This window comes from Sinocyclocheilus grahami, unplaced genomic scaffold, assembly GCF_001515645.1.
Source record: "Sinocyclocheilus grahami isolate Dianchi unplaced genomic scaffold, SAMN03320097.WGS_v1.1 scaffold956.1, whole genome shotgun sequence".
Taxonomy (NCBI): domain Eukaryota; kingdom Metazoa; phylum Chordata; class Actinopteri; order Cypriniformes; family Cyprinidae; genus Sinocyclocheilus; species Sinocyclocheilus grahami.
In genome coordinates, this window is record NW_015506135.1 from 340,701 (window position 1) to 352,248 (window position 11,548).

At 38.0% G+C, this 11,548-nt stretch overlaps 1 protein-coding gene across 1 annotated transcript in view; it reads left to right on the forward strand.

The window, feature by feature from the left end:
* The window catches only part of LOC107564695 (axin-1-like), a gene marked incomplete at its 5' end in the record, with an annotated part of 48,217 nt that extends 37,375 nt beyond the window's left edge, over window positions 1-10,842 (forward strand). The window contains 6 exons of the mRNA XM_016249829.1: window positions 1,129-1,266; window positions 2,185-2,322; window positions 5,735-6,000; window positions 7,023-7,130; window positions 8,991-9,140; window positions 10,172-10,842. Of these exons, the coding sequence (XP_016105315.1) occupies window positions 1,129-1,266; window positions 2,185-2,322; window positions 5,735-6,000; window positions 7,023-7,130; window positions 8,991-9,140; window positions 10,172-10,298 (927 nt within the window). The remainder of the gene's footprint in view (window positions 1-1,128; window positions 1,267-2,184; window positions 2,323-5,734; window positions 6,001-7,022; window positions 7,131-8,990; window positions 9,141-10,171) is intronic.
* Window positions 10,843-11,548: the final 706 nt, after the last annotated feature.

Genomic DNA, 11,548 nt, shown 5'->3' on the forward strand with positions numbered 1-11,548 from the left:
CATACACCGTTCAAACTAGGCTGCTTATGTTGAAGTGTTCGGGATGTGGTTTTTAATGAGGAGACCTTTTTTGTAATCAGGCTCTCAAAAAGTATATAAAAATTTGGATATAGATTTATCGGCCAACATATCGGTTATCGGCTTTCAAAAATAAAGAATTATCGGTTATCGGTATCGGCCAAAATTTTCATATCGGTGCATCCCTAGTGTCAACATTTCATGTGTGTACAGAATACAGGAGTTACTTGCAAAATTATGATGATTGACATGGCGATAACTAAAGCCATATTTTGAATTATCACAGCTGTAAAGTAGAACATGGATGCCAACAGTCTAATTTGTTTGGTGGAGCTGTTTTTGACCAATGTAATATCAAGTGATTAATGTTTTACTGTCTGGCATGTTTTGTTTTTGGTCATCACGCTGATGATTTTAAATTCATTATGCACTGAAATTTTGGCAACCAAAAATATTTATCCAAAGCCAAAATGTATTCTAAAATAAATAAATAAAAATCAAACTAGAGAGAGGAGCATTTTGCTAAACTGTTGTCTACATGTTTTAATTTGTTAGAATGAATCTGTCAAGGAAACAAGTTATTACAGCTGCTGTTTAAATGTGTATATATATATTTCAACAGCTAATTAGATTAGAAACATAATTATATCATTAAAGCTGATATGAAAAACATGCAATTTGCCTAAAAGCATGCAGTTTAAGTGTCTATTTCAGTATTTCTATCATTATTAATCAATTATTTAAATCAAATTAATTTCAGGATATTTTCAGTTTCGCCTAAATTTTTTTTTTTTCTCTGTAAAAAAATTGTGCATCACTATTTCAAACTAAAACTGATTACTGAAGTCTGTACAGAAGCAGTGTATTCGTGCTCAATGGCACATTATCAAAAAATATGTCAGTCTAGTCCAATATCTGTCTATTCAAATATTTGACTGTCTAGACTGTATTAATGTTCTTTTGCTTTCACTGTTGTTTTAAACTGTCATGTATTATTGTTCTCTTTCCATGGCTGTATAATCAGCAGCTGTAGTTGTAGTTTCTTTTAAGCGCATCGCATTAATTGTGATAAGTGACCTTGAGTATTGACTCGCATTGTCTTCCCATCAGCGCACAAACCGGATGCCAAAGGATATTCATGTTGAGCCAGAGAAGTTTGCGGCGGAGCTCATCAGCAGGCTGGAGGGGGTGCTAAAGGAACGTGAGGCGCAAGAAAAACTGGAGGAGCGGCTCAAGAGAGTTCGACTGGTGAGTGCATCCCAATCGTCACGTCACTGCCGTATTTTCAACTATAGTAGTTTTTTTGTTTCCCCTTGTATCAAACTCCGATGTCTCTGCCACTTCTGTTCATGAGCGAGACAGTCGGATGTGTTCTAAAGACTTCCTGTCTTATCAAGGGGGTCTTTTCTGTTCAGTGTCAGGTGAATCATCTGCCGAGATTGAGCTACTTGCTAGTCTGCCTCAGTGTAATGACTTTGTTTGAAGTCAGTCGGGGCGTGAAGAAATGCTTGCGCACACCGCAAATGGGAATCTTTTTCCCGACTCAAAGCCAGGTGTTAAGTCTCAAGGCAGATTATTTATGTAGTTTGGCCTCCTGTAAGAGGAACGTCTGTCACAGAACAGTGACTTTGAGCAGGAGGAGGAATGTCATTTGTCTCCTAATTGATATTCTCACTGGAGCCTCGGCTTTCAGCAAACTTGTTTTAAGTTTTCTCTACCTATCAGCTGAGCAACCGTCTTCTATATACAGCACTTGCTGTCTTCGCTCCACTGAGCAGGACGGACTCTGACAGTTAAACATGTTTTTGCCAGCAACTGAACCTTGACAAGTCTGAATAAAGTCTGATATCGCCATTCTGGGGTGTTATTCAGTCAATTTCGGACAGAAATCAGTTTTTAGAGGTCGAAGCGGCACAATGAAAATTGGCTGCTTTGCGCATTGCGGTTGTATATGTCAGTCTAGTCCAATATCTGTCTATTCAAATATTTGACTGTCTAGACTGTATTAATGTTCTTTTGCTTTCACTGTTGTTTTAAACTGTCATGTATTATTGTTCTCTTTCCATGGCTGTATAATCAGCAGCTGTAGTTGTAGTTTCTTTTAAGCGCATCGCATTAATTGTGATAAGTGACCTTGAGTATTGACTCGCATTGTCTTCCCATCAGCGCACAAACCGGATGCCAAAGGATATTCATGTTGAGCCAGAGAAGTTTGCGGCGGAGCTCATCAGCAGGCTGGAGGGGGTGCTAAAGGAACGTGAGGCGCAAGAAAAACTGGAGGAGCGGCTCAAGAGAGTTCGACTGGTGAGTGCATCCCAATCGTCACGTCACTGCCGTATTTTCAACTATAGTAGTTTTTTTGTTTCCCCTTGTATCAAACTCCGATGTCTCTGCCACTTCTGTTCATGAGCGAGACAGTCGGATGTGTTCTAAAGACTTCCTGTCTTATCAAGGGGGTCTTTTCTGTTCAGTGTCAGGTGAATCATCTGCCGAGATTGAGCTACTTGCTAGTCTGCCTCAGTGTAATGACTTTGTTTGAAGTCAGTCGGGGCGTGAAGAAATGCTTGCGCACACCGCAAATGGGAATCTTTTTCCCGACTCAAAGCCAGGTGTTAAGTCTCAAGGCAGATTATTTATGTAGTTTGGCCTCCTGTAAGAGGAACGTCTGTCACAGAACAGTGACTTTGAGCAGGAGGAGGAATGTCATTTGTCTCCTAATTGATATTCTCACTGGAGCCTCGGCTTTCAGCAAACTTGTTTTAAGTTTTCTCTACCTATCAGCTGAGCAACCGTCTTCTATATACAGCACTTGCTGTCTTCGCTCCACTGAGCAGGACGGACTCTGACAGTTAAACATGTTTTTGCCAGCAACTGAACCTTGACAAGTCTGAATAAAGTCTGATATCGCCATTCTGGGGTGTTATTCAGTCAATTTCGGACAGAAATCAGTTTTTAGAGGTCGAAGCGGCACAATGAAAATTGGCTGCTTTGCGCATTGCGGTTGTGTTTGTGTTGTGTATCCCACCTAATCTCCTTTTTTTTTTTTTTAATTCTGGCATGATCTGTCAAAGATCATCCCAGAGCGCTGACCCACACAGCTGTTGAGTAAAAATCAAATGATGCATTTGCCAAATCCTCAAAATTCCTCATCTCCTTGGACTTCACTACCTGGAGAGAGAATCAAAGCATTGCACACAAATGACCTGCTGTGGTTTCAGCTATAATAACTCCATTCCACTCTCTGCTGTTCTGTTTTCAGTGTTTCTTTTTCTGGACACAGCTCTATTCACATTTGTTTTTCGTTCTCACCAAGGCAGCATTTATTTAATAGAAAAAAAATTAGGGATGCACTGATACCACTTTTTTTTTTAAGTGGTATCAGTGCATTAAGTGGTTTTAAGTCCGATACCGATACTTTCCTTTTTGGTACTCGCCAACACCGATACCTGTATTTTCACAGCATTTGTAAATTTTTTTTTTTTAAATATTGGGTACAGAAACATAATATGAATCATGTTAGTTGGCTTCATTTAGCAAACAGATATTACCTTCAGTTATTTCCACACTTAATTATACCTGTTAAAATGTATTGCATAAGCTTTTGTTACTTTCACTGTTCATTTTAATGGCACATTAGAGCTGCTCCATTGCAGCAGCTCAATACTGTAATCACAAAACGTTTTCCTAAAATAATGCAGGGAACCACTCATTATACATTATACGAGTGCACACGTACTATTTTGGTGATGTAATTTGCGTCACAAGCAGTGTACACGGACACACGGACCCGAGTAAAACCGGAAGTATACTTTGGCCTTTAAAGCAAGCTAAACATACATGCAATACACACGTTTGTATTTTTGTATTGTGAGAGAGATACTTGCAGCCTAGCGCATTTCACCCAGTCTGCTAGTTTCACTTCTGCTTTAAATAAAGTTGTGTATGCTTGACATTTAAAATAAATGTTGTTTTTATTGAATGACCCTATAATTTTTGTTTGTTTTATATTTACGATTTCGTTTTAATCCAAATGTATGCGCTAATGGAGCAAACAGCAATCAAGATCATGCAACAGAAGAGTGTGTGCTCTCTCGGACTCTCTCTCTCGCTCTCCTAACCGTCAAATAACTTTAGTAACTTGTGCATTGTTTTACTTTGTTTTGCTTTTGACATATCTGACCGAACTGCAAACTTTCCAGTGATGTCTGTGAGATGTTATATAGGTGTGAATATTGAATGTTTAACATTATATTAATTGCTTGCATGTACTTCATAGACATCCTTAATTAACCCTTATAATAACTCCATTCCACTCTCTGCTGTTCTGTTTTCAGTGTTTCTTTTTCTGGACACAGCTCTATTCACACGCTGTGTGGTATCGGGGCATTTTTACGAGTACAGGAGTGCAGTATCGGTACCAGTATCGGTATCGCTGCATCCCTAAAAATAAAATTCTGAAATATTACAATTTAAAATAAGTTTTCTATCGAGAAGCATTATCAATATTATCTTATCAATATTGAAAACAGTTGTGCTGCTTATTATATTTATTATTAAATGCTAATATTTTATGAGATATGGATACCGTGATACAATTTTTCAGGGGTTGTTTGATATAAATAGATTATAAATAGAAAGTTGAAAAGAACAACAATTATTTGAAATGGAAATCTTTGTAACAGTAAAAATTTGTTTTTCTTCTCAATTTGGATCAATATAATGCTTCGTTGCTGAATAAAATTAATAATTTCTTTAAAAAAAAAACTGAATGGTAGTGTGTATATAGTGAGATGGCAATTCAACAGTCAAGTGCAACATGTTCATATAAAATGACACTTTTTTTGTTGTTGTAACAATCAGTAAAGACAACACAAAGGCATAGTTTACTAAACACTGCATAGTTTAGCCCACATCAACAATACAAGCAGCAATGTCAGTGCATTACAACCAACTAAATTTAACTTTACTTGAAATTGTTCCTTAATAATGGTATTGATTAAAACGGCTAAACATTTACATAAAATGGTTAATTTTGTGGGGAAAATGATCCGAATTACTTGACATACCAGTATTCATGAACTACTGCAAACGCCCCAACCCAGAGTGACACAACCTCAATCTGTAATTTGCTGAATATTATTATTATTAGAATAAAGATATGGTGGGAACGCTGTTACAGTTGAATTAGATTTAGGTTATGGCTGCTTTCATAGACAAAACTATGCTTTTTCATTGTCTGCAAGTAACAATACAGAATGTGACTAAAATGCAATTTAGTCACCAGACCATGAGTAAAACTACATTTGTCAAAGAACTCAGTGTTTTTTGCCAGTAAAATCAAAATTGGAGAAGGGCACAACAAATTAGCAAGTAAAATATTAAATCTTGTTAAGGGAACAGGCATGTCAGATCATTTATAATCTGAAGAGAGGTCTGCATGTGGAGAAGGGCTTTCATAATTAAAATGAATATTGAAGTCATGTTTTGGGCAATGAGGGAATTTACTCATGGCTGTTTGAGGTCATTGTGTGTTTTCAATGTGACCATAACAAAGGCATATCAATGGAATCTTAGGAAAGCTGTAAACGTATGACATCTGCTGGTTTAAACATGTTACTGCACAGTGATTCTACAGCCCATTGTTTTCTACAGGAGACTTGCTCCACCTGTCAAATTTGACTTATTTAGTCACTATAAAATGTTTTTTTTTCTTGAGGAAGATGGTTTCAGATGGAGCATCTCTGGCTCCAAGAAGGCTCAGAGTCACGAGGTGATGAGGCCCAGCTCGGTGGAGCGGCCGGGGGCTGTGCACCCTTGGGTTACCGCTCAGCTCCGCAACAATGTGCAGCCCTCCCATCCCTTCATCCAGGATCCAACCATGCCCCCCAACCCAGCCCCTAACCCCCTCACCCAGCTGGAAGAGGCACGCAGGCGGCTTGAGGAAGAGAGGAGGAAGTCTGGAACATTGCAGGCTAAGCAGAGGTGAGAAGACATGTTCACCTGAACACCATAATTCATATATGATTCACAGTGGCTTGATTTGTTATTGCATGAAAATAATCTCATGCAGTTTGCCTTTGGGTCAATTATGCTTATTCTTTAGGCCAGATCCATTTGAAAATGCACTAAAAAAAGCACTTTATGCACAAATTACCTGACTATGCCTTTTTATGATCATTTCAAAATTAAAAATGTTGATGTTTTTGGGGGAGAATGTCGAAAATATCAGGATGAAACATTTCTAATATGGTAATGAAGAAAAATGTATCTTGAAAGAATTCAGTTCTTGAGAAGGGCCTTAAAAGAAAGTGGTTTGGCATTATTATTATTATTATTATTATTATTATTATTATTATGACAGATTTCTGCCAAATCAGACATGCAGTTAAACGACTGTGCTGAAACAAGCAGTGAAAAATAAAACCAGAAATGATATCATAGAAAGGACCCCTGCTGAGCCTCATGACTGTATGTCAAAGTCACTTAAAGTGTCATATAATTTGACCCATTTACAACAAGGAAAGGTTCATCCAGACGGCGTGTCTTCATGGTGTGACTTCAAAAAAATAAAAGTATGATAATTAATGAAATTTGTAAGATTTGTAAGTTGACTAAGAGACACTTTTGCATGTATTTGAGGTGTAAGGAAAATGCTATTACGGTTTACATACTAGTTCCACCACTTGACATTCGAGTTGTTAAATTGACTGTTTTGTTGAAAATGCTATTAAAGTTTTAAAATCCATATGAAACCAACATGAACAAATTCATGTTAATTTTTTTTTTTTTTTGCATTTACAAACTTTGCTTTATAAACTTAATGTTTCTTCATCTTGTAAGTTATTTGTCAGTGATCCCTCTACGACCCATAATGCACCACGCAAGGCAGCGTCCTCTTCGACATGTTCCTACACACATTGTGACTGGCTTAGGTGCATGAGTATAATGAGGCGACTTGAGCCTTCGAACGCAGTGGGTGTGTCTAACTCGGGGTTGTTCCTCAGGTATGTGATGGAGGTGATCCAGAGGGGTCGCACCGCTGTAAGGCCCGCTCTGTTCCCCACGCTCAGTGTGGTGCCCGCCGTCTCCGACATGGAGCTCTCCGAGGCCGAGTATGTCCTCCATACTTCTCCATAGAGCGTAGCCCTTCCCTTCACCATCCCATGCTACCGATACATGCACCTGCATGTGTTTGTCAGGGCTGTGCCTTTACGTCGTTAACTAACACTTCTGTGTGTTGCACTATTCAGACTTCCTGTGCATAGCTTTTAAAGGAATAGTTTACCCAAAAATGGAAATGTACTCACCAGATATGGATACATTTAGCATTACATCACTTGCTCACCAGTGGATCCTCTGCAGTGAATGGGTGCCGTCAGAATGAGAGTCCAAACAGCTGATAAAAACATCACAGTAATCCACATGGGTCTAGTCCATCAATTATCTTGTGAAGTGGGAAGTTGCGTGTTAAAATGGTGTTAAACAAATATGTTGGTGAATTTTGATATAAGAGGACAGCAGGGGATGGATTTGTTTTTCCACTGGAGCAAGTGTTATGGATTATAGATTGGTGTTTTGTCTGGAAGCAACGGTTCAGAGTTAAAACGCCTTAAAGGCACAATATGCAAGTTTTCGCCACTAGAGGTCACATTTTCAAAACAATAACAAAGGCGAAGCTTGATGAAGCTATGAAGCAGGATGTTCACGGATGAGGTAATGAATTAATTTTTTATTACCTGTACCTTCCACAGCTATTGAAACTGTGAATAGATTATACAGAGAATGCGAGCAAAGAGCATTTACATTGTGAAAGAACATTATGACTGATTTGAAGTCGAAGCGTGAGTTTTAGTACTCTTTAAAAAAAACTCCTTATAATCAGGAAAGCTGTCTATACATGGTTTTATGAATGAATCTTGTACATCATACTTACATCTGCACTTTGTTGTTTATGATGAGAAAATTCGCGTGAGAGCTGAATTCAGTCAGCGAGCGCCGTGCACTGAACAAAAACTCATCTGAATGCCTCTGATTGGCCATTGCATTCATAAGCTCGACACTCATGTGTGATTGGTTATAATGCGCAACACTGTAAAAACGTGTAAAAAATCATGGCGCAACACTGAGCAGATCTTAATTTAATGCTGCGGTCATCACTTTTCATTCATTTTATTCGCGACAGCCGTAATGGATTTAGTTTAACTGTACAGCAGCATTTGTGTCTGTGTGTTGCCAGAGTTTCTACGAGCGGAAACTGGGGATATGCGGATATTACGTCATTGATCGGCAACAATGACCAGGGACGAGTCAATATTTAAAATTGGAATTTCTCTGGATTTACAAATCCTTCACTGCAGAAGATCCATTGGTGAGAAAGTGCTGTAATGCTAAATTTCTCCAAATCTGTTCTGATTGAGAAGCATCTCGACTGGCCTGAGGGTGACTACATTTTCAGCAAATTGTCATTTTTAGGTGAACTATTCCTTTAAGAATGTAATGTAGTTTGACCAGCTTTAGTACATAGTTTCTCACAGATTTGGTTGCAGTGAAGTGTTGTTTCCGGTGTATTAACCGCTGATAAGCTGCAGGAGAATGAGAGGCCGTGGATGTGTGACTGCTCCTAATGCAGATATGCAGTTTAGTGACATTAAAGCTTTGGTGTGGATGAGATGAAAGCGGCACATCGGTGCCAGTGTTTTTTTTTTTCTTTCTGAGGAACATTTGTCAGGCATCTGGAATCCATTTTACTTGGCAACAGTAAACCGATCCTCTGACGCCCACCAGCACTTGTGCCCACTTCAAGCCCAGCAGAGCACATACAAGAGCCTTTGAAATACGGCTCTGGTCCAGACATCCTTTCGGGATGTTGTACTTCTCACTTTGTTGCTAGAAAAGCAAACTGCATAATTTTGTTCCTTCTTGTAGAACAAATGTTTGATATGTTTGTCAAGGGCCTCTCTGTTCATTTGCAGGCATAAGAATATGAAGAAGCAGCCCTGTGAGAACATCATCGTGGCCTATTACTTCTGTGGAGAGCCCATCCCGTACAGGACATCCGTCAAAGGAAGAATCGTCACGCTGGGACAGTTCAAGGAGCTGCTTACTAAGAAAGGGAGCTACAGGTAAACCTTTGCCACTTGTCATGTTCTAGTTTTTGAGAACCTTCTGTAGTGTTTAATTTAGATGGCTCACACAAAAATGAAGACCCTGTCATCATTTACTGACCTTCATATTGTTACAAACTATCTTCTGCGGAACACAACAAGAGACTGTGTTTATCAGTCTTGGACTGAAACTTTGAAGCTTCACAAAAGCCAATATCAGTATGAAAGTATAATAAAACTGATCCTTACAACTCCACTACACTCCTTACAAAAGCATTATTCAGGTTTTCTAATGTCAGTCAGTAGCTTTGTTTGAGAAAATACCAAAATATGATTATTAAACGACAATTTACTGATAATTTATTTAGCAAAGACATTAAATTGACAAAGGCTGTATTTATATTTTTACTATATATTATAAAAGATAAATGCTAAATAAAAACGTATAAATACTGTTCTTTTGAACATTCAATTTATCAAAAAAAAAGATCAGTTTCCACAAAAAATATTAAGCAGCACAACTGTTTCCAGCAACTGTTTCTTGAGCACCAATATAATGTTTCTTGAGCAGCAAATCATGACACTGCATGTGACACTGAAGTACTGATGCTGAAAATTCAGCTTTGCCATCACAGGAATAAATTACATTTAATATATATTAAAAAACAAATTGGTTCTTTTAAATTGTAATATTATTTCACAATACTGTTTTACTCCATTTATGAATTAACAATTTTTTTAAGCTTATTTCCAATATCAAATGGCAATACGTGTGTGTGTGTGTGTGTGTATATATACAGTGGGGTAAAAAAGTATTTAGTCAGCCACCAATTGTGCAAGTTCTCCCACTTAAAAAGATGAGAGAGGCCTGTAATTTTCATCATAGGTATACCTCAACTATGAGAGACAAAATGAGAAAAAAAAATCCAGAAAATCACATTGTAGGATTTTTAAAGAATTAATTGGTAAATTCCTCAACTGAATGAAATCACTTGACTGAAAGACATGGTATTAAACCATCCCTATCCCTTTGCCTCATCACATCCTAGGTATTATTTCAAGAAAGTGAGCGATGAGTTTGACTGCGGAGTGGTGTTCGAGGAGGTACGCGAAGACGATGCCATCCTGCCCATCTTCGAGGAGAAGATCATCGGAAAAGTCGAGAAGATCGACTGAGGGGAGGGAGGCAGGAGGAGAGGCACTCGGGCTGCAGAGGCGCAGCAGGATATGGAGAAAAAGAGGAAGCGGCGAGCAGGTGCTGAGATTGGTACAGCGAACGTGGATGTGCAGGAGAGCGAGAGGTGCAGAACAGGGACGGTTGCTGTGGAAAGTACACTATTTACTCCGAGGCGTCTACCTCCGCACAACGGCTTTTAAAGTCATACCGCTGCTCAGTGCTCAAGATCACTGCATTGTGCACGGAGAGCCCTTGGACTCACCGAGACGAAAGCGTGAGGAAGCATTCTCACTTTTGCTATATTTCTAACTGAAAAATGTAATGTAGCAATGTAAAGTTAGCTTAGAAAAAAGTACTATGAATGTTTACTAAAGCTGCATATTTTTGATAATACGTATCAGAAGGAACATATCCTTTCTAATTTAACAACTCTTGTAATTTTTATATGTACTGGTACCAGATGTGTACAGACTGTCTGTTTAAAAAGGAAAAAGAGAAAGTTTTATATCTATTTAAATATAAAAAAAAGGAGAAAAAAAAGAGGAATCGGTTCATCCATATCAAAGCTGCAGCATCAACCTGACCCAAGATGGTGGTTACGAAGAAATCACAACCCACGCTTTACCAAGTGCTTTTAACTCATAAAACCGGTTTGTTAATCATAGAGAGGGAGGAGTCAGTCGACGCCAACGCACTTTTCACTGCATTATGCATTGATGTCAAAGGAGTACCGCTTTGAGCGGATGTCCTATACGACGATGCCTTCACATTGCTCTCTGTCCTTCATAGATGTCATGGCATGCATAATAATTCCTCCCCTCTTAGTGCACAGCATGATTTAAGAGCAAAGGATGTAGTGCTGTCAAACAATTAATTGCGATTAATCGCATCCAAAATAAAAGTTTTTGTTTACATAATATAAGTGTGTGTACTGTGTATTTATGTATATATACATACACACCCATACAGTATATATTTAAAAAAATATTTACATGTATTTATTTATATTCAATTTATAATATAAATAATTTATATATAAATATATTTATTATAAACAAAATTTTTCTTGAATATATACATGCATGTGTGCATATTTGTTTATATATACATAAGTATACACCGTACACACACTTATATTATGTAAACAAAAACTTTTATTATAGATGCGATTAATCATGATTAATCATTTTACATCACTAAAAGGATGAGTGCGCCAATTTTATGAAACTAATATCTGTAGTCTATAGTT